At 43.4% G+C, this 24449-nt stretch overlaps 1 protein-coding gene across 18 annotated transcripts in view; it reads right to left on the bottom strand.

Moving 5' to 3' along the window:
- Window positions 1-24449, bottom strand: part of CACNA1D (calcium voltage-gated channel subunit alpha1 D) — a 326871-nt gene that overhangs the window by 59529 nt on the left and 242893 nt on the right. For 9 of the 18 annotated variants that reach the window (XR_014454326.1, XM_083156204.1, XM_083156201.1 and 6 more), the window contains 8 exons: window positions 14716-14748; window positions 12675-12713; window positions 12017-12145; window positions 10685-10750; window positions 7259-7350; window positions 6531-6690; window positions 5141-5268; window positions 1646-1742 (listed from right to left, as the gene is read on the bottom strand). Coding sequence is in view for 17 of the 18 variants with exons in the window: in XM_083156204.1 (XP_083012330.1) it covers window positions 1646-1742; window positions 5141-5268; window positions 6531-6690; window positions 7259-7350; window positions 10685-10750; window positions 12017-12145; window positions 12675-12713; window positions 14716-14748 (744 nt within the window). In the remaining variant the exon portion in view is untranslated. The remainder of the gene's footprint in view (window positions 1-1645; window positions 1743-5140; window positions 5269-6530; window positions 6691-7258; window positions 7351-10684; window positions 10751-12016; window positions 12146-12674; window positions 12714-14715; window positions 14749-24449) is intronic. The other 9 variants (XM_083156198.1, XM_083156197.1, XM_083156205.1 and 6 more) reach the window with 2 other exon arrangements.

The following is a 24449-nucleotide window of genomic DNA, read 5'->3' as shown; positions in this document are numbered from 1 at the left end:
TTCATTAACCCTTTGACTGCCAACGTTGCTGTGAGAGATCCTCAAAATATCCGTTAAAAATGCCAGCGCCGCTCACAGCGACTGTTCTTTTTTGGGTGCAATATTTAACTAAAATGTATTGAATTGACTTGACGGTGTTTGAATTTATACTAAAAGAACAGTCGCTGTGAGGCTGGAATTTATAGCGGATATTTTGCTCACAGCAATGTTGACACTCAAAGGGTTAAAACAGAAACTTCTGAAGAGGGCAATACACTATTTCAAACAGTTAATCATCCTTAGGGAGGAGCGTAAGTGCTCGCAGGATGCTCTGAAATGGGTTATCCCCACCCAATGTCTTTCTCCACATAAACTCCTGCAAATACGATTGGAGCATGCTGTGTGCTGTGCCTCTGTAGCGCTTAGTGCGCCATTTGCATGAGCCCCACATTCTCTCCACATTCTGGGTATGTACCCCTGTGGACGGGTCTATGAAATTAAAACGGTGATTAACTTGGGCGTGCTGATAACCTGCAAGTTCCAGATGTTCAGTGCTGTACGCCCTCCAGCAGTCCGTGTAAATCGTAATGCCTGGTTCTATATTATCAATAATAGCCGCCATCAAAGTGCTGGCATCGCGTCTGGGCACCATGGTGAGGAAACACTGTCCAGTTTCCCTGCAAATTCCCCCCAAAACCCACTGCTGGGGTAACAGACAGCCGACATTACTCTTTCTTTTCATGAATAAACTTTCATCGACCTCCACGATGTTGCCTGGACCGCCGATACGGCGCTGTGGCTGCGCCATGAGGTCCATCGTGCAAGCCTCCTGCATCCATCTGTTGTACAAAACAGCTGTCTTCTTAGATATGTCCAGCTGTTGCTGATAGTACTCAATGGATGTCAGCTCCTGGGCCCATGAACAGATAAAGCGCACCGACATCACAAAGGATAACCGGTACCCTGGAAACCAGTGGGCCGCTCTGAGGCTCACCTTGAGCTGGCACACTTTAACATGGCACCGCCACATACATTCCTTCCCTGACAGGCGCATTACATGCCCATTCGCACAATTCTGCGCCAGCGGAAGGAGATCATGTCGTTGAAAGAAGTCGTTAGGCTCCTCCTCCGTCTGAGGCAAGCTAAACATATTCATTGATGAAGCCATTGCATAAATTTAAATTAGTTCACCAGCAGCTCTGAGGGATGCTTCCACTCCTGTTCGAAAATCACCTCAGAGTGATTTCTGAGAGGATCTGACAGGGGGCGGGAATGACAGGGAGCTGGAACGGGAGCGGTGCTGAAATCGCATCAGATCGCATTGCATGCCACTATAACGTCATGCGATGCGATTTCAGTACGGTACCGTACGTAGTGAACTTGGGCGCCCTGCTAGGAAACAAGTACCAAATAATGTGTCATGCCTACCCCACCCCACCTGCAAAATGATGTGATTTTTAAAGATCCTCACAGGTGGCAGATGAGAAAGAACAAAAACTTTATCTGACAGATTACAACAGTTTTTTTTAAAGAGTATATAAATGAGCCTCTACAAAGAAGATAATCAAGTATCATAAATTCTAATGCTAAGGTAGAGGGGAGGCATGAAATTACAGTCATGATACACATTTAATAATGTTCATAGGTACAGATTGTTTTATCTTACCTTACAGGCAACTCTATGCGGACATAGCTTCCCGAAGCCCAGGGGAGGCTGAATCCGGCGGAGCAGAGTGACTACATCCAAATGTTTAATTCTTCCCCTTTGTAATAAAAGACGTTATGTAATGTCAGTGTCACTGCCCATGTTTCACTTTTGTCACTAGCAGGTTTGTCACACACACATATACAGTGGGCAAAAATAGCCACAACAATCAGATTTCCTAGCTAGAGTATTCACTACCTTCTAGTTGTGGTGAAGATCTATAGGGGGCTATTCAATGTTTGATTCTGGGTTCCACCTGTCGGTAGCGTTCCAACTGTCGGAATACATGGGGATTGTCGAAATCAATGTGTATTTTGCTGTTTGCGGAATCGTTTGTGTAACTTATAATTACAGGAAAGATACAGAAACCGGTTTCCCTCTGTCTTTTTCTCCCGCTATCAGCAGCTCAGGCACACTCTGCAGTCTCAATTCCCAGGGTCATTGCTTATATTAGCTGCCTCACCTTTGGACATTTTCCTATTATCCCTTGGCTCTCGTAAGTCCCTCTCCCATTCATATTTTCTTATTTGTTGTCCTTCTACCACACTACCACTCTGCCAGGCCTTAGGGATTCTTGCGAAGTGGACTTCGGTCCGAACGACATAGGCGTGCACAGCACATTTTATTAGGGGGTGCACCATCAAAAGGGTTTGTCTAGCACCACCTATTGGGCATGTCTAACACCGCCCATTGGGTGTGTCCAACACCGCCAATCACACATGTCTACCACCATCTATTGGCACTCGCCACACCATAATCTCCTGCCCTTTTCAGTTTAAGTCTTCTAAGTACTCTGTGTAACAGTACATGCAAATAATGTCACAAACATATATGGATGACACAGGTATGTAGTGATATGTATGACGCAGGTATGTAGTGATATGACAATGGTCTAGTACAATTAACAATGCAAACACATATAACTGATTATTGGACGCTTCTTTAAATGGAATACAGTTCTAAATAGCAAATGTCTTTGGTAAAAGTTATTGATGGTATTGCTAGCGGCAGGGAGGTGTTCATAAAGGTGGGCACAGCATTAGGGGGTGCCTATGCACCCCTAACACTCAATGTGCGCATGCCTATGCCTATCGATGACGATGGTTGAAAAGTAGCATTGGAGAACCCTAAGCTGTCTCTGGTATCAAATAAGAATGCCGCAGATCCAACTATTTATTCTTCACCACACGCCTTTAAAGCTATGTAAGTTTGAGGGCCATTTATGTCCCAAATGCAGGGCCGGCGCCACCACTAGGCAGCTCTAGGCATTTGCCTAGGGCGCCGGCACCTGGAGGGCGGCAGTTCGCCCCTCACCCCCTGCACTGTGGTACCTGCGTAAAAAAAACTTCTGTCCCCGGCGTCCCTGCTGAGTGCTGGTGTAGGGGTGTCCGTGCCGCCGGGGGAGCCTGCGGCGCTGTTATCGTGTATACGCTTGTCGCGCCCGGCGGGGTCCCTACAGAGCATAGAAAATAACGCCGCGCGCATAGCGCTAGTTATTTTCTATGCACTGTAGGGACCCCGCCGGGCGCGACAAGCGTATACACGATAACAGCGCCGCAGGCTCCCCCGGCGGCACGGGCCCTGCCCAAATGTAATGCAGAAGTGGGCTCCTTTTGGCATTTGTTGTGGGGTTGTTCACTGGTAGCCCAGTTCTGTGAAAGTGTACGGTCAGTCCTCTCTGAGTTGGATGTTCCCAGGTCTATACTTACCCCGAAATGCTGTTGTCTGGGTATATTTGCTGAAGATTCTTAATTAATACTGCAGATTGTTTTTATTTATGTCTGTGCCTTGGCCTAAGTAATCATAGGTAGGACTTGGATGGCCTCTGAGGGACTAGAAGTGGCTGCGTGGTTATCATTGGTTCGCCTTTCTGTCCAACATAAAAACTATGACCCTTATTCTGACTCGGACAGATGAGTATTTTCGGACAGCCACCGAGTGTTCTTAGCCCCGCCTACCGTACGGATCGCTCACACCATCCGAATGCGGGATGCCGACCGAACGGACCGCGAGTGGATGTTTCATGTGAACAACTCCCCCACCTGTGGGAACCTCCCCCATCCTTCGACGGTCGCATATGGTAATGATCCCAAACAGCACTTCACAACCCTCTCCACCCCCTGCTCATATTGCTTCGGCCGATCGTTTTCTGTACGGAACTCACGCCGTATTCGGATGTGCGCCTCTGCACATGTGCAAACACAATACATCGGCCATCCGACGGAACACACAGCCTTCCGACTCAATCAGAATAAGGGCCTATGTTTACACTGTTCATGCAGTGGAGCTCAAATTTCATCGTATTTAGGAACGATGGTTGGACTCACGGTCACCTATATACGGTGAAATACTTCCCTAATGGGTTATACCTCTTTTTCCTAAATTTTCCTTAGTCGCCTACTATTTCTATTTCTCTTACTTCTTATTTTTTCTCATGGTACAATTTTTTTTTTTTTTTTCTGTATTTATTTAATTATGACATTAATGTATGGTTTGTCATTACTATAAAAACATATTGTATATTATTAATGACTGCAATGATTTGTACTGATTTCCTTTTTTTTCTCTTTCTCTTGAAGTTGTATTGTATTATGTAAATTCAATAAAAATGACTTGATCCAAAAAAAAAAAAACCTGTTGCGTCACTTCACATTTTATTTATTTATTCTTTTGAACCTCAAAATTATTTTGTATAACAATAAGTATAGCTAGAAGACACAATTGTGTACCCTAGCAAATTTATGTTGTGCTGCACAAGAGCAGGGGATTTGCCCAGATACACATTTGAATCCCTTATACCCCTTTAACACCGCACAAATAACCTGGGTCCAACCCAGGTCTCTGCGGTGTGAAAGGGCCTTTTGAAAAATTCCAGGGCAGTTTTCTGCGCAGTGTGAACTAGTAACCTAGGTTCGCTCCCATTCACACTATCCCCCATCCCCCCCCGATGTCCCTGCTCCCCGCCCCCAGATGACACCAGCAACTCAGATTATTTCCGGGTCACTGTGGGAAGCTTCACCTCGCAAATGCCAGGTCACTCCCGGGACGAACCACATCTAAATCCCGGGTGTGACCCGGCATTTGCGAAGTGAAAGAGGTATAACATTGCTGTATATTGGAGATTATGGGTTAACACATGTATTACAGGCTGGGTACACATCAGAATAAAGTGCGATGAAACCCTGCATTGTGCCCTGCATACACACTAGCACAACACAGGGGATGACAGCAAGATGTGTAATGCCATGCTGAATCGTACACAATATATTCTGGTTGGTCATGCAGCACCACCAATCAGAACATATCACATACAACCCACGGGAGCATGCAAACAACCTTTGAACTGACCGATATGTCATTCTGATTTGCCCAGAAATTACATATCGTGCCAATATCGGTGTAGTAGTCTGACAGAAAGATCAATAGATATATCATTGTGATACTAATTAAACCTACTTGGCCTCTGGATCATATTCAGACCATATTCTTTTAAATTCATCCAGATGATGAGGGCCCAGTATCGACCAATCGCGAGTCAGGTAGTCAAAGTTGTCCATGATGACAGCCACAAACAGGTTGATAATCTGCAGACGTAAGGTATAACAGGAAATATATAGCCGCATACAAATTATAAGCAAGCTGGTCATTTTGAAAGAATATCCCTGACATTGTAGCTTTGAGGGGAGTAACTAAATGTTTTATATTATGTCATTTGTTTCTGTATTATACTACAAAAGCCTGTTTTTAACACCCATAAGACTGAATGATAAAGTAGAGCCGTTACTGAAAACAAAATATTTTATGGGCAAATGTGGATGTCAATAACTAAGTATTAAAAGAAATGTGATTCACTTTCAGTAAGTGACAATTCAGTGATGCACTGGAGAGACTATACTGTGCCATACCTCCCAACATTGTGGAGGGACGAGGAGGGAAGCTGTCGAGCGACGTAGGCACAGGGCCGCCGACAGGGGGGTGCCAGGGGTACAGCTGTCCCGGGCCCCTGCCTCCGCAGGGGCCTGGGCAGCTGCCCACAGTGGCACGGCACCACCACCCCCCCCAATGCACCCTCACAAATCCCCCCACCCAGCGTGGAAGCCATGCGTGCACAGTACACAGTGCAGCCTGCAGAGCGCCAAGCCTAGGATTCAGAGGGGCTCGGCGATCTGCAGGCTGCACTGTGCAGTGAGTGCTCCGAGTCCCGGAGGAAGAAGATGCTGCGCCGCCGCCACCGCTGGTAAGTAATAGTAATGGGGGGGTGGCGGGTGCCGCCCCGTGGGGGGGGGGGGGGTGTGTGTGTGTGTGGGGGGGCAGGGCTGGCTGCGCACGAGGGGGGGTGCCGCTGGGCTGAAGGTCAGTCCCGGGCCCCAACATTACTAGTGGCGGCCCTGCGTAGGCATGCCCAAAAATTGTGGGGGCATTTCCTAGCGGGAGGCCACACCGCCTTTAGGGGCATGAATAGACATTGTGCGCATACACTCACTGCCAGCATTGCAGAGCCGAGCGATGTGTCCGAAGACAGTTTCTGCCACTTAAATAAGCCTAAGCTTACAACTCTAAATCAGTCCCTACTGTAAATAGCATAATGATTACATGTTGTTTACTTGACAGATTGACCAATGAGTGATATTCTTGTTATCAATTGTTACTAATGTTAAATGGTGCTCCAGACATTTAGCTCCTAACTGTCCTGTGTTTGAAAACAAGATCATCACTCGTGAAATCTGCTGCTATGTGTTTGAGTGGTGACTGTACAGTATGCTGTGGTTATTGTTATGCGGTGGTTGTTAGTGAATAGATCCTGTTGTTTAATGATTGCACTTTACTGCAGGTTTCCATCACTTACCAGGAACGCACACAGCATGTAAAATGTGATAAAATACACAATGGCAAAATTGCTGCCACATGTGTTCTCCTCCCCAGGGTTGTAATCAGATTCTGGGTCGCACCGCTTCCCCGGTAGGCATGCCAACATGATGTCCTGCCAGGCCTCGCCAGTCGCACACCTAGTGGTCATTACATGAAACACGCATTCATTATCAACATGGATATTAAAAATATCTGTAATGAGCAAATATAATAATATATTATACATTGCAGTACTTCAGTATTGGTTTACAGATTACAGGAAGTGGCGTATCGCTACTGGGTCCAGGGTATGTGGGGCACACAGTCCTGTGGGTCCAGGAGGCCCACACCACACTCCCTGCACCCATGCTTACCAATACTTACCTCTCTGGAGTCCTGCATCAGCAGTGACCATTTTCCTGTCAATTTGCTCAGCAGAATAAAGGATAAATAGCAATAATAACAATAATAACCCTTATAGTAATAGGAACATCACCAGGAAAATGGCCACAGCTCTCTTTTTCCAGGGACCTAACAATGAGGAGTAGGCTCTACCACAGACCCAGAGTCTACACCCTTGCACCGCTGACTAGAGAGGAGGGGACCCATATGGAGACTGCACAGAGGCCGCATCCTCACTTAATAGGCCCTTGTTTACAGGTGATAGAAATATTGGAATCTAATAGTAGTAATAGTAGTAGTGGTAGTAATAAAAAAGACCATTACCTGAATAATAGGAGTACAGCCTGTGGAAATGTCTGAAAGTTGTTGTTCCTATTAATTTGGGTGTTGTCCCTCATGGCGACTTTACCAAAAACCTGCAGGAAACAGTGAGATTCCATTAGTACTTCATGATGACTGATCTGAAAGTAACACAGGACTGTGCGATTACTAGCAGTACTGTACATTGTGACCACCTCACATAGGTGCAGTTCCTGCCTATAGAAAGTGACTCCGTGCAGATACTCCTAGTGACCATTTGAAGTACTGCAGGCCAATATTGCAATCAGGGCCAGCTCTACCATTAGGCAGCTGCCTAGGGCACTGGGATCCAGGGGAGCGCCACGTCTGCCTATCACAAAATGAAGGATGTCTGTGGGGAAGCCTTCCTTGTTGTATTTAATGCACCTGGCGCAGGGGAACTTATAGGACACCACCACACTTTCACATGAGGGGCTGGAAAGTGGGTATTGGTAGCAGTGTGGTGTTGGGGGCATAGTAATATGCTAAGGGCCAATGTACACATTATATTAAAACACAAGATATGAAGATGCAAGCCTGATTTTAAGCAAAGAAGGGAAGCACCTAACCACACAGCAAATAGACACTTATTAGTGCTGCTGACAGGTGACATGGGGCCTAATACATGTTTGTACACAAATGAAATTGTGATTTTCTAGGCTGCTAATTTTAGCAAGTGCTGCTGACGCCCAGAAATGATAAGAGATGCCCACTGGAATCATCGCAAACTCATTTGCAATTGGGTTCACATTCGCAGCCTAGATAATACAAGGAACATCAGGAACTAAGGGTAGGCCTTTGGCTATCCAGACTGGATCCTAGCACCTTGGCAAATGCGCATTGTGATTGCCGCACATGTACAGTCTGCCAATTACCGCTCTGTTGTGTAATCATCGGCCAATGCATACAAACATGAATTATTCAGATCGGATTGTTATTGTGTGAATTCGCAATTGGTTCGATTATCAAATGACTGAACAGAGTCTGATTGGTTCATCACCTCTTTTCACTTTTAGAACTATTAGAAAAATAAATAATAGTACTTCAGTCATTTGAAAACATCTATTAGTGTCAAGAACAATAAAAAAACGGACAGTCTCATTATTACTAAAACTACTAACCAATAAATGAAGACAGAAAGACTACGCACTACAAAAAAAACGGTTGTTTAACCAGAGTGTGATGCTGTATTTCTAAAATTATTTTAAAGTGATTATTTGCATTTTAATGTATATGTCCTTTTAAAATGGTTTTCAACTTTGTCTGTGTAATCCTCTGCGCAGTATAGTGGTTCCAAAAAATGTTTGATTATTTTTTTATTGTACCTGCTCTAGATTCCTACTAAATTTGGATGTACCATGTTCTCAAGCGCTGCTGCATAGGTTTTTTCTTTTCTGAGTCTTTTGGGAATCGAGCATCCCATTGCAGCTCAGCTGCTGAGATTTCGGTCACATTAGAAAAGAAATAGATACAAATCAAAAGGCTGGACCATTAGTGTCCCCTGATTTCATTACGGTCATCAATTCTAAACCCATCATTTATAATAAAATGGTGCCTCCGTAATAAATATTCTTCTTGGTCCAATGTTATCCAGTGTGATGAACAATCCATATGGATATAAAAACAAAACCCTGTGGATGATATGGAATGCTACCATGAGCAAGCAGAACACACACAATGGGCTGGATTCAAATAAGTACACAGACCCAAGGGTTTATCTACTACTCATGCTGCTTTCCCACTGCCTACCCGGGTAAAGACCCGTTTTTTTTAAATGGGTCTTTACCCGGGTAAGAGCCACAAAGACCCTTTCCCACTGCAGCTTTTAAACGGTAATTTACCATTTAAAAGCAGTAAATGTCCCATTCACACTTACCCGTGTAAACCACAAAGCAACACGTTTAAACTCTCTAGTAAACCTTGCCTGTCATTAAAAACATCACATGCACCAATCATGTTCTTAACCTTTATTATTATTTCTAAATACCGTTTAAAACCCTTTTCCATTGCCAAAAAAACGGCTCTTACACGGGTAAAACACTGCTTTTTACCCGGTTAACAAATACCGGTATTTGTTACCCGGGTAAAGCAACCTGGAGCTTTACCACTGCAGCTCTAGCCGTTTAAAAAGGCCAAAAAAACGGCATTTTACTGTGTAAAGCCTGCAGTGGGAAAGGGGCATAATGATGTAAGATCGGCGCATAAGCAGTATCTGTACTGCGCATGAGCCAGTCTTCTCCTGGAAGATCTCTCAGAGGTCTCCAAAGCTGCAGCATGATTGACAGGTTTGCGGTTGTTTGGAGGCGGACCCCCGATGGGGATGGCTTGCGTTTCTGAAATCTGAGGCTTGCTCAGAATGGCAATGTTTTCGCAGAGTGATCCATGGCTGCTTCTTCAGGTGCAGGAGCAGATTACAGAAGCAGGCAGGAGGCATCTATATGAACAACATTACCATATTATCACATCAGTGCCGCATCTAAAGATGAAGCATCAATGTGAACGGCGTCCATCTCTGAGTAAGATGCAATGAGTTAAGCTTTGTCTTCCTCGAACACTTTCTAGCCAGACAGCCAATCAGAAGCGGTCTCCTACACTACTCAGCCGATCTCAGAATAGTGTAAGCATCGTTTAAAAATTTCTATGAGTAACAACATTGGGCACCTATCTTATTAAATATTCTCAAGTTTGTACAGTGTGTCATATATTATACTGTTAGAAGAGTACATCACTAGCCTGTTTTCACCAGTTAGAATATAGTTAATGTTGTTATAATGCTAGAAGGTCAGTGGGTCATGGTGAGTATTTTATGTGATGGGAAGCTGAGTTACGGAAGAAGCCCCAAGTCTGACTCCTCTCTCCGCAGCGATTACTCCAGCTGGCTCCCCCGGTTATACGTCACTGAGCCTATTTATAGATCTCTGTACAATACATGCAAATTAAATAAATGTTGCGACAGAATAACAAATGTAATAATTACCACCCACAGTTAAACACAAAACTCAGTTTATCGGTAGTGATGGAACTGAAGCGAAATGCCAAACTTTGGGGGTGGATGGCTCAATACAGAGGTAATTAGATACCAAGACATAAAGGAAGGGGTCATTTTGTGTAATTAAGTGCCATTCCTGTTTTGTAGTTAGTGACTAGTACAATCCATGTTTAATGCTGTATAATTACCCAAGTATAACAACACTTTAACACTTTTATATTGGCGTTACAATCTGTAAACACCTACTGTAACGTAATCTGGTGACATACTGTACAGATGCGGCTGGTCTCTCAGTTATACCTGACATCATGCTTGTTTAGTGACCAGCTGGCCAATGCCTCTAGTATAATCGCTGCATTTACAGTATATCCTGCATTAGTGTACCCAACCTGCGATATTGTGTAGAGATTGTGATGACATACCTGCATTCCGATCACGGCGTAGATAAAAAACAGCATAGCAATCAGCAGGGCCACATACGGCAAAGCCTACAGAAAAAAACACAAGTTGCAAAGAATTCCCAAACAATTATTATTACTACCATTTATTTCTGGTAAATCATCACGGCACATTCTCCCCTAAGCCACATCTCCAATCTCTTCACTGCTTGGTGCATCACTCTTAAAGTCTCTACAATAGATGGGATACGGTCAATAACTAGGTCGACAAGCATTGGGTCGACACCACTACCCATCATGTCATTTCTTCTGGATCTACCCCTGCCTACAACTTTCCAGTTTACTATGGATATACACATTCTCGGCAGAATGGATGGTGGAGCCAGATAGAACTGAACAAAAGGCTCACGCTAGATTTTAGGTGAACCTGTTTTGCCACAAATAAGGACGGTTATCAAGAATAAAATGATGGTACTTGTTTCCTAGCACGGCGCCCACTAAGCTAATTGCTTAGTGGGCTATTCTGCGTAGGAGCATCGCATCGTATGGGCCATTTTAGTGCCGTGTGGTGCGACGCTATTTTTTAATGTAATTTATTCACTGCTCTAGGGGATCGCATCGCACCTCCCGCAAAATCGCATGCGATCGCATGCGATTTTATAGGGTGTGTGATGCCATTACATTAGCTATACAATAATATGATTGTATGACATACCAAGAGGTTTTAGGCACCCCCGCACTATCCACGCCCCCGTGAGGGGCGGCGGAACGCATCCTCCGACGTTTTCATACCCCCACTATCCACGTCAGTGTGGAGTTGATTTTATATAGTGTGGTGAGCGCAGCGAGCCACCGAGCCCGAATTGTGGCGAGCGTAGCAAGCCCCGCGCGGGGACGCGTAATACATGTAAACTAATCCGCGTCACCTCGTGGCACGCTACGCTCGCCACACTTCGGGCTCGGTGGCTCGCTGCGCTCGCCAGACTATATAAAATCAACTCCACGCCGATATGGATAGTGGGGGTATGAAAACGTCGGAGGACGCGTTCCGCCGCCCCTTGCATCGCGCAGCACTAAAATGGCCCATGTGATGCGATTTCACTACGTTAGCGTACGTGGGCGCCATGCTAGGAAACAAGTACCTAAAATTTTCAATCTTTTTAAGGATGCTTTTTTATTTAGCAATTAAAAATAAAGATGTCTTATTTAGTAATTTGCAGCCTATATACAGTATTTACAAGAATATACTGAAGTGAAATGCTATTGATTACTTTATTAAGATTCATTAATAAACGGCATCCTCTGGTTGGTCTGCCCCACTCTATAATAACCACATATAGCTATAACATACTGTACCTGAAAGGACTTTATAAATGTCCACAGCAGAGTTCGGATACCTTCACCCCTGCTTAGAAGTTTCACAAGTCGCATGACTCTGAACAGTCGGAAGAACGTGATTGAGATGCGGGCGCTTTCTTCTGAACTCTGAAAGGCATTGGGGAAATAAAGCCACAGAAAAGGAGAGCATATAGACGGTACATCAGGCAGAGCAGGCGGATGTACACAGTTATAATGTTGAGCAAGAAACAAACCAAGATGAAGGGTGAACAACCTTTAAAACTGCAGTAACAGAACTACAGATCCCGTCGTCTTTTTGACAGCGTTATGGAAGATATAGTTCTGAAGCAGCTGGAGTAGCAAAGGATGTCTAGCCTATTTTGTTGAGCCTTTCCATCAGTTAAAGCACAGCAATATATCATTGAATGCATACGGAACTTGCCAGGTGCACCAGTTGCTCTACACTACAGCCACATGCTAAGACAAACTTGGTTTCCAGCTGCAGGACAGGAGCACACACATGCAATTCTAAGCCTTCGTTCTCATTCAGCTGGATGGAATGAATGCCATAAAACCCACTTCAAAACCTTTCCTGGAGTGCACAGTAAAAACAAGGCAAGCCAACACAGAGTAAAGGCAAGAGGAGGTCAAACCATTCCAGGGCCACTCATCTTACCGCTGGGTCCCCTGTGGGGCCTTGTTCAGTTGGCATTGGCTTTAAAAAATTAAAAAGATTAAATATTTAAAAAAATAAAAATAACTCAGGAGGTAATATAACACTGTATGTAGAGGCAGCAATGTCTTATGAACATGAGTTTCAACTGGGTTTGGACCATAATATAATAAGGAGGGTAGGGTGATTACAGCTGGGCTTTCACTAGCCCTACAATAAATTTGGAGGAAGGGATCTACATTATCATTTCCCCTAGTGGGCGCACAGTGTGATGGAGTATTGTGCATGCTTGTGGGGACTTAGACTGTAAGCTCCAAGGTGTCGATAGGACATTCACAAGGTCAACATAGACCAAAGGTCAACACAAGCAAATGTCAGCACATGAGAACATTTTTTGGGGGTATTTTTTTCCTTTATGTGAATTTTCCATATTTTACGTTTCCCAATCAGAGTGCACATGGATGGTAAAGTCTGCCAAGTGTAGCAGTAGCACAGTGAGGCACCTTGCACAAAGCATGGTGAGCTTTTGACTGTTAACCTAGACACCTTTTGTACCATAACTAATGGGACAGGAACTATTATGAATTACAATTATTCTCTGTACTGCCCTGAGTAATTAGTGGCGCTATCCAAATAAGCAATAACAACAATGATAGGTGTTTTACATTAATATGTATACAGCTCCCGTATGGCCAAAGCTAGGGGAAAAGGCGTAACTACCATAGGTGCAGGGGGTGCAGCTGCTATGGGGCCCACAGCTGAGAGGGGCCCACTTTGCATGTCAAAGTATTGTGTGCTATATACATTTTTCAGAATTAGGTGATGAATAGGGGCCCTTACAAACTTTTGCTATGGGGCCCACATGTATCTAGTTACGCCACTGGCTAGGGGTCTGCATATAACCCTTTCTCAAACTAATACATGTAGTTTTGTGATGGATTGTTTCATGGACACATATCTTGTTAAAATATGAGCTCTGTCCTTTAATGAAATGCTATTCTAAAGCCTGGATGTGGTTCTAGATGGCCCGGAGCATATCCTGCACATGGGAAATGAATAACAAGGGCAATATAGTGTATGGGGCACTACACAAGGACGCGTCCTGCCTCCATGGACCTATTGCCTTCATCCTTATCATCATGACAGAACCCAGGTTCTAGTAACAAAAGGTGTGATTATTACACTATACTTCTAGTCACTGATCTCCAGTCTATTGCCACATTGCTCGTTATCTCATTGTCATTAAAAAGGGCGTACTAATGAAACCAATGAAATACATTTTCAAATATGTATTCATTTGGGAAAGAATATATTACCCTACAGCAGGGGTGGCCAAAGCTGTCCTCAAGATCTACCAGCAGTTCATGTTTTTCAGCCAGCCTGTGGATCTATAGTAGGAATGAATGCAGCATGTTTGAAAATATGACAGTTAGTAATGACTACAGCTGTGCACCAGCTAGGTGACTTGGAAAACGTGGACGGTTGGTAGAACTCGAGGACCGGTTTGGCCACCTCTGGCCTACAGTATGTAAACTCGCAAGGGTAGTGGTTTACAACAGTTACTCTGTAAACATCCAACAAAACTATAAGAAGAGATGAAGGGTCCAAACTTGTTCCAAAGGTAAAACATACAGTACAGAAACTTTGGACAAGTGTCTTTATTGACAGTACAGCATACTATGGACTGGAAACTATAGGGTTCTCCCTCTCTGCCAAGCCCAATGGAAGCACTGATCATGCTGTAAACCTTTGCTGTAGTTCTAGAGTAAACATATGTTATACATGCCTTACTGTATCTCCCCCGCTCATGCCACATGCAACAGGAATGTTTACTGAAGTCCATTTACTTCAACTTGCTTTAGAAATGGTTAAATGTCCCGCATTCAATGGGGGCTCAGAGAAGCATATCAGAAAATAATAAATATACTTAATTGGAAAAAAATAAATAAAACCCAGGAGGGAAATCTGGAATTTTTTACAGATAAAAAACAGAATTAAATATATACAAAAGTTACAATGCATCCTTGCAGGTTCCTAATCTTACCGTGGGTGGCCCAGTTGGGTCAATTTCTGGTGGCTTTGAAAAAATTAAAAGCATTGTAAGTTGAAAGCAAAGAAGTACACTGTTTTCTTATGGAAGGGTTCTAGGTGATAGGAAGTGATGTCATCCCACCTACCGTAAACATGGGGGGGTGATTGGTTTCAGAAACAACCAGTAAAATCACATAAAACAATTGCCCTATACAGAAACAAACTGCTCATTGGTGGCTGTGGTTTAAATATCGAATTGCACCATTAAGCAGTTAGAAAATGACCCTCAATGAACTTGAGTAATAATAGTTCCATTTAAAAATTATAAGTAAATTTACTATATCATCGAATGGTTAAACCTTAACTATGAAATGACATAAAATTGAAATTCCCAAAGTCGTATGAATAAATCAGTAATCGGAAAAGACTAACTGCAAGCTTACACAATAAAACATATATCTTTTTAAACTTTTTTGCTGGTTTTCGCATGTCCGCCTATTCTGTGAAACTGCTTATCCGCAAAACACTGCTAGTGAAGTTACAGGGATAAATTTACTAAAGCTTTGAAAAAAATGAAAAGAGTTGCTGTTGCCCGTAGCAACCTATCAGATTCTGTCTGTTATTTCTCTTTTGCATTTTAGAAATTGATAGATTGAATCTGATTGGCTACAATTGACATCACCTCTTTTCATTTTTTGAAGCTGCAGTAAATGTACCCCTTACTGTTCTTTCTTTCAGAAACATAAAGGAGCAGAGAGATGGAGCAGAACAGACCAAACACGGAGGGAATATCAGCCCAAAAAACAATACTGTACCGGCCAAAAAGGTACTGTTGGAGGGTATGAAATGTGGGAGTGTCCAGGAAAACGCTAGGTGTGCCTGAGCGTTTTAGGGGAGGGTGTGTGACATCAGCTCCTGGCCAAATATGCCTTTACCCATCACCCCAGGGCTACGTGGCGCCTGCGATAAGTTGTGGCCAGTGTAAGTACCATTAGATGGTGAGTCTGTGGCTTTTGGACATATTCACACGACTGCGAATGGATGTGTAGCCGTACACATCCATACGGACAGCGTCCACATTAATTCTCAAGGAGGGATTTCACTCTAGCGGGGCGGTAGCTTAACTGAACTCTGGCGGCTGCGTTCAGCTCTGAATCAGGCCCTTAATACAGTGACCGGTGACACCGGAAAGTAAAATACAGAGAGGCTGGAATAGTTGATGAGAGCAATCGTCATTTAGGTGTCACACATTCACTCTAATCATAATAATGTGCAATATTGAAGAGATCATTCTAAAAATGAGTTACATTGCTGTTATTCTGGGGCAGTCTTCTAGAAAAAGATGTCTTAATAAGAATTCAACTCGAGGTCATTCTCTAATTCAGAGGTCAGATGATGATCTCATTAACTGCATAAATAATTGATTAAGTAGGAGATTCTTTACATTAAATTAAATTGCAGAGCATAAAGCTAATTAGAGAGAAAGACAGTAGGCGTTGGCTTTGCGTGGCGCCAGGAGCAGAGGGCATGAACCCAACAGGAAAGGCCTCTTTATACTTTATGTGCTATGGAAATACGACAATGACGACTACTTAATAAGATTGCATCTAACTGCAGTAATTTGAACTAAACCATAGTAACCAATCAGATTCTTGCTTTCATTTGCCGACGTATTCTAAAACTATAAAAGTCAATTGCTTATTGGTTATTGCTATTGAGTGCAAATCTGTCCCAAAATGCAATAAAAACATAAAATAAATCAATTTGCAGATGATATACTTTAAGAAACAGTATATAGGATAATGTGAAGACGTAGAACAGTTTAAACCAGTAGGTCAAAAACTAGCTGTCAAAATATAGGTACCTATAACCATACTGCAAAAGGGTATTTCTATAGCGAGACAGTCATTGCAATGGCGCTCTCAAATGGTGTACAGTAATTACATGCTCAGTATTGAACCACCTCTTTCCCAAAATAGGTCGCTGTAATTGAGATTTCATAAATGGGTCTCCTTGGGCCAATGTAGTAGCCCATGATTTGCAGGAGCCGGCTATTACATATGGCCCAAAGAGATCCATTACTGGTTCTGACTTTTAAACTAATTGGCACTTTAAATCTTGCGACTCATGGTTGCTCCTGCAAATCACGGGCTATTACATTTAGCCCCTTGGCTTGTGTGTGCTGCTTCTAATTAGACATTGAGTGTTCCCGCTAGGCTTCTTTTGCAGTGCACCATACCCGATTTATTACTGGTAAGATGTGCCTTGCTCTAATTCCTGGGGCTTTGGTGCCTTTAATCAAACTCATTCTCCGCTCTTTTCCGTTTCCGGCTGCCATGCATTTCTCATGTGGGACGGTCATATGGCGAAGAGTTTACAATTAATTCTAAGCTACACTTTAGTGCCCCAATTCCTCATATACCACACAGTTATAGCAGAGTCCAAAATTTTGCCCTTCAAAATGAAGATGTGCTCTTCTCACAGAGGATACGTCTCTTACACCTTAGTCTGATGCTTTTATCTATTCTGAAATCCAAACTTTCAATGGGTGTGTAGTTCTAAATTTAGAGATTGGTATATTCATTAGGTTCAGAAGCAGATCTCTTGGGTGATGGGAGATTGGAGCCTATTACTTTAATATTCCTGTACCACCAGATGAGAAGGAGTGTATTAGTGGCAAGACTATATCTCCAGCATAGGTCAGAGAAGTCAGGTTCCATCTTATTAAACATATTTAGGCCCCTGTACCATCTACTTAGTTATCTTAAACTGTCTCCAAAATTTAAACAAAACTAGAACTTAGAGGTGGCCATCGATGATCAATGGTTAGTAACCATCAAATGTCTGACACCAATGGTCACTAGGTCTATAATCGATGGATGTTCACTGATGGTAAACATTGACCTTGGAGGTTGGATGGCAATTGCAGTCTCTACATGTATAATTGATGGTATCGATGATTGAACCACCAATGTTTTATTTATCCAATGATGGCAATCCCTACTACAATTCGCATAGCTATGCCTAAAGATTTAGACACATTTTTCAGGTATCTGTATCTGAAGAGCATAATTGACCAAGCAAATATGTTCATCTTAAAAACAGTAATCAGGGGTCTCGGCACATCAGCCGCAAACACCAACAGACCAGTCAAACAAATACTGCAGGTTTCTATGGTATTCACAACATACAGTAATTAAAGCAACACGCTATCCAGACTGGGGTGGCGTGTAACACATGCAGACTGTGTTATGTGACAGCTCCTTCAGTGTGCCCTACATGCAATATGAGATGGTGGCATTGTAAAGTCAATTGTGAAGAAGAGTGCTGTTCTATCTTTCAAAGCGTACTCAGCACCTACCCATAGAAGAGGCAGCCATTTTGTGGATTGAACCACTCTTTATAGGCATGCAGTCAATCTATCCTATGTATCACGGTTCACAAAATGGCTGCCTCTACTGTGTGTAGCCATAGTCTAAATGTTTAGAAAAAAGAACAACATGTTTCAAAAAAATGGAGAATTTAATTAGTGGATTCAAGTGAGAGATATATTAATAAGTTGGGAAGGTTAGAACACGAGTGCAGTATGTTGTTAGCTTTGTATTTCACACATGTTACATACTTGCCTGTAGAAATTTCTAAGGATAAAATAAAGATGACAACGGGTTAGATTATGCTCCATGTTGTGGGTACATATAATTAATAATGTGCAGTTCGGCTTATTAGCACCATAAAATATGTCAGATTCTTTGCACCGTTGCACTTGTTCTATATCTGGAGGGACATGCAATCATTTCTCAGTAGGTACCCTCTAGGACCTGGCATTGTGTTTGGCTATCAATGGGGCAAGAAGCACAAAAGAACTAAAGTCTCAAAAGAAAACCGTTCTCATAACCTTGTGATGAGACAATGTTATAACTCTACAGATGTGTCATCATATATCGATACGCCATGCAGTGTGAGATGCCTGGCACTAGAGAGCCACCAGGTTCAGTTCAACTCTACTAGTATTGGGGGCCTTATTTTGCTGAAAACGTGTCTTAGTTGCAGCGTGATGTGACCAAGACGTGCCAGATGACTGTGCCGATTAATGTGATGACACTTATGCGATGACACTGTATGTCAGTGTGTGACTGAGTCTGTGTGTGATGGTGCAGAACAGACGTGGCTGCGGCATCATAGTATTTGGTATACATATACTGAGCTGCATGTTCAGAGGATGTCACTAATGACCCGGGGAAGAGATCATTGTTAATGATATAGGGGCTATTTCAACTAGCCCTGCAGATCTTTGAGAGTCACTAATCGTCGATTTCCGGAGTTCTGCATATGTGCGCATGCACCATTGCACGTGGTTGAGCACTTGAACTGCATTGATATCTACAGTTAAGTAGCAATAGCGGGCTGTGACGGCACGACTGTGGAAACTGACCAAGCGTTTTGTGGGAGCGCTCTAGACAAAGCAGCGGTGTCCAGGTCGCGCGGTGGGAGGGCCGGGGCATCTGTGTGATGTCACACCAAGTCGCCGCAACCCGAAACATGGCAGACCTGCGCCTTGCTTCACAGCTAGGCCGGGGGCAGACGGTTATTAGTTGAATAGCTAAGCATTTGCACAATAGCGATGCGGGACCCAGCATGCGGGTGGCCTTGCCCTGTGCTGATTGGCTACTGCAGTCTGCCACTACAGGTTGCAATTTTGCAAGGATTTGAAAAACTACAACCCAAGCTGAATTACGCCAATAGGGGGAGATTCTAATCTTATCAACCAGAATCACCCCTATAGTGCGTATGTATACAAATGGTCGTTATTGTGCATATTGTTTAAATAATTGGCCAGTGTTAAGTAGCCTTTTCTGCAAAGAAAAAATGCCAAAAAAGATGCCCAATGTTAGCAAAGTCTCGCTCGACCTGGAGCGCATGACCTTGGCATGACTGCAGCAATGATGTATGAGGACACATTTTAACTGAATGCACTTTTTCAGATTGGGAGGATAGGATGTGTCTATAGGCTTATGCTATGTAGTTCACCTGCAAAAACAGAAGCTATAAATAGGTCCAGAACTTTCTAGTTATATTAGAAATTTAGGGTCCATTTCAATTAGTTGTGAGACTTTGTAGTTGTCTAGTGCATTATGTTTCTGAGCAACTGTGATTACTAAAGAGGGGATGTGACTACTGGGACCTCACGGCTAATGCTTCATCTCCTATGAGTTTTTTTGTTATTTTAAACTCTAAAGGCCCCCATACAGTGTGCGATTGTGGCCTGATTTCATCTGATTCCGACGGATCGGGCCGAGAGATCGGGTGGAATCGGCCCAAATCGCATGTGTATGACATGCAAGCCTATGTGTGGTCCCGTGCGCATCAGATCAGAGTTGGAGGTCGGACGGGCAGAACATAAGATTAGTCAGAATCAGACTCACCTGCAGTACATCGCAGGTGCAGGTGAATACGATTTCACTTGACTTCCCCAGCTAGCTCCCAGGAAGTTCTTATACATACAATAAATCGTATGCCATTTATCATATGTAAAAAATGGCACATCAACTGCCAAATCGTAACTGAGCCCTCCCGGGGAGCTGCCGGAGAAGCTCAATTGAAATCAGGTCTGACTTTCCTTATGACAAGCCGGTCTAGTATATGGGGCAATTAGAGACACAGATTTGCTCCCAAACCTCTATCCAATAATGTAAATGTTCCTCTTAATAAAGGAGATTTGCATTTGACAGATGGGATCATTCCACAGTCGCAGTTATACCTCCTTCACACCAAATAACCTGGGTCCGACCCAGGTTGTTGCTGGGTTGACCAGGGTCACTGTGCGGTGCGAAAAGGTCTTTTGAAAATACTGGGTCCAGCAACCCGGCAATCCGACCAGGGTAAAAAGAAGGTTCTTACTGGGTCGGACCCGGGTTGCTGGGCAGTGTGAATGGGTAATCCGGGTCCCGTTCACCTCCATGGAAGAGGCAGCATTACCTTAGTTCTGCATAATCCCCCTCCCCTGGATGATGTCAGTGACCCGGCAATAAGCCGGGTTGCTGAAAACCGCAGTTAGTGCAAACGCCTGGTTTCTCCCGGGACAGACCCGTGTCCAGGAATCCCGGGTGCTACTCGGCATTTGTGATGTGAAAGCGGTATTAGTGAGTCTTTAGCGACTTTACAGAAGTGAAGTCACACATATGTGTGCACCTGCAGCTGATTCAGAGTTGTCTGGATCTTGTATCTCTTTGCATGTAATAGGTGTAGGTGGTAATGCTGCGATCACATGTGTGCGTGTGACTAGTAGTGTGTGCTATTCTGAGGCCCAGTACTCATGGAGCTTTGTACCCTGCATGAGCCAGCTACAAGTATGATGACATTGCAGATGTGGAAGGATATACTGTAGTATAGCGGCGTCAGACTTAAGACCAGGTCCCGAATATATATTATACAAAACTATACAACTGAGATATAGGACAATAAGAAAATGACAAACATACAACTGGGGAACAGTGACACGTGGCGTTAGGCATGTAAAGCAGTGGTAACATAAAGCATAACATATTCATATCTGCAAGAGATAGAATTCTTACACAGGAAGACTCGAGACAGTGGTTATAGCCCAATGTGCACATCATGGCAATATGTAGACAGATCATGGCAATATGGAAAAACAGACTGGCGGGTCCCCTCTACCAATGACACCTCTGCCTCTGATCACATGACAGGATCGGCTATTCACGATAAGCGCTTCACATATTGCAAGACCACTACGTATGTAACACATCTGACAACAGAATTGTACTTGTCATGTGACTAGAGGGTACTGGTTCCTACAAACAGGACATGTTCTATGTCATCATACAGCCATACTATGCTATAGGTACTGGATGATAGAGATGCTATTGTCCATAGCAACTAGATTATATCTATCATTTCGCTATTGCATTCTAGAAAATGATAAACAGATTGGTTGCTGTGGGCAACATCAACTTTTTATTTACATTTTTTTTAATTTAAGAAGCTTTAATAAAATGACCCCGTAGACGGGATGCAAACTCTTAATCTAAAGACATATAAACTAACATCACTTTATAAATTGATTTGTTAAAGATTTGCTCTCAGACTTCACACATTCAACACTGATCCATATATACGTGTGTATGCAATAAGTATAAGCACTACATTTCTGAACACTACATGTAAGCACCTAGATAATATTATATACATGTTCTTGCATCTACACCTACATATACTGTATGCTCTATAAAGCACACTGACTTGTGGAAAGGCTCAAAAGGAAGACATGCTCCCCCTCCTGGCTAAACAGGATTTTACAAAAAAAAATTTTTTTTATCTCAGATTTGTTTATTTTTATGAGTATTTGGAAAGGATTAAACCATACCTTTAGTGATAGCATTAGCTGCATGAAACAGTCACAAACATCTGTAGCTTCTCATCATCTTGTGATTAAATAATACAACGTTTTCAGCTTCCCTTATGAAGTTAAGCATGATGCATAGTTGCCTACCCTACTGCATTCTGCAGGAGACTCCCTGAAATAAGAGCAATCTCCCTCTATCCCTCATTAGTTTAGCAATCTCCCTCATTTCACCTAGCCCACCTTACACTGTTATATTTTTGGGATAAAAAGAGAAAAAATAAAAGGAATGAGAGATAGATACATTTACATTACACATACCTCCCAACAGTCCCGATTTCAGCGGGACAGTCCCGATTATCAGGGCCTGTCCCGCTGTCCCTCCCGCGGCCAGCGGTGTCCCGCGGTGAGGGGGGCTGTTGGGAGTCCCCCCTGTCGGCTGCTAAGCAGTGGGGAATAAACGCTGTGCGCATGCGCACAGCGTCTATTCCTGCAGCCAGGGGGCTGGGGGCATGGCTAGAGGCTAACAGAGCCTCTGGGTCATGCCCCCATAGCGGCAAAATGGGGGCGTGGCCTCGCGGGGGAGCCGCGGGTATAGGCCACGCCCCCGGAATTAGGCCAGGCCCCCCCGAAATTTTCGGCGCATCTACGGCGCGCAGCAGCTTCGTCCCGGCTCCTGGACATGAAAAGTTGGGAGGTATGATTACAGAATAGTGGGGCAAATTTATTAAGCTCAGTGAAGTGATAAACTGTCTGGTTTTTATCACCGGCCAATCAGTTCCTACCTGTCATTTTTCAAACCAAGCCTGTAACTTCACAGGTAGGAGCTGATTGGCCGGTGATAAAAACCAGACAGTTTATCACTTCACTGAGCTTAATAAATCTGCCCCAGTATCTCTTACTGACTACATTTTAAAAGATTCCTCTCAGATGTAGCAGTACACACCCACGCTTCTAGGTGCCACGTTCACAATCTCTTTTCACAAATCTCTCCATATATGGAACTAGACACGCCCTTTGGGTGGAGTATGACACCCCCTCAATGGGGCGCTGTGCAAAATTCTACTACCAACTATAATCTCCCTGAAACTAGTTTTCAAAAGTAGGCAAGTATGATATGATGTGTTCCACCTTCAGATACTCTATACGTGTTCTGCTGTAACTTTATACTAAATGCATTGAGTTCTTCCTAGTTTTGTATTGGTGTCATCAAGCTGGAAACTATGGTTCTGCTGTATATGCATCACAGGCAAGAGTATGCTATATCCATGGCAACAGGTACTATGCCAGGTAAACCTGACGTACATGATATGATATATATATGGGATGACCTGAAAATTAAAATGTAAAAGCACAGGATGGTATGTATGGTATAAGCCCAGACATCACATTTATCTGGAGGTGACCACAACACATAACATGTATCTAGTCTCATATAGACTAGGGCACACTTGTCAGAGGAGTCCTGCAGGGTAGAGGCCATGATTCACGCTGACAAAAGTACAGTAGGATAGTTGCGCTTAGCTGCGTACAGCACATTCCCTCGCTGCTTCTCTATAACAGATCTTGGTGAAGGGAGAGGGGGCGAGGGGCACATGTATATGATAACAGGGTACAGAACACGATAACAGGTGGCAGAAAAAGAAAGTCAGCTTTGCTCGGAATTTCCAGCAGTGACCGCTAATAAAGATAACAGAAATTCTAAAGAATAGAGAGATAAGTAACTATACAAACTACCACTGGGTTTTAATAAAACATATTGACATATATATTAAAAAACGATGGGCTCATTAGCAATTAGCAGTGTAACTGCATGTATCAAACAAGTATTGAACATCTTAATCTTTAGGTTTGATTTTGGACAAGCCCCTCTCAAATATAAATCTCTGTGCACCGTTTACATCTACCCCACCTGCAGTGCAGCCTGGTTTTGCCAAGTTACATAGTTGCTTGTTCTTTTTGCTGTACTCCCCCGTAAAGTGCACTTGTGCACCCCAGCAAAATCATGCTGCATTGGAGGCAACTCAAATTTAAATTGTTTATAGATTTAGCACATACAGTACTTGGTCCCTTCGTGAACCTTCCCTTGCTAAGTGCATCATCAGTACCCGCCACACTGAAGGAGACTAGGCTGGTGTAAACTGAGGACATGGCCTGTGCTAACGGAAGTCTGAATAACAGTGTGTACATTTGTGTGAAAGCATATAATTAACCACTAATATTAAATATTATCTCCAGATACAAATAAGGGCTAAAGGGAAAGGTAACCTCCAGACAACATTATCTTCCAGGAGTTTCTATTGCATTAGATTTACACAACAACAAATATGCTCAAGGGTAAATGTACAGTATGCAGATTGGAGAAGTGGTATCTATCCCCATGAGCA

The sequence above is a fragment of the Crinia signifera genome, chromosome 8 (assembly GCF_055691185.1).
Source record: "Crinia signifera chromosome 8, ASM5569118v1, whole genome shotgun sequence".
Lineage (NCBI taxonomy): Eukaryota > Metazoa > Chordata > Amphibia > Anura > Myobatrachidae > Crinia > Crinia signifera.
The sequence above is the reverse complement of the archived record's forward strand: the minus strand, read 5'-3'. Positions and strand labels throughout refer to the sequence as shown.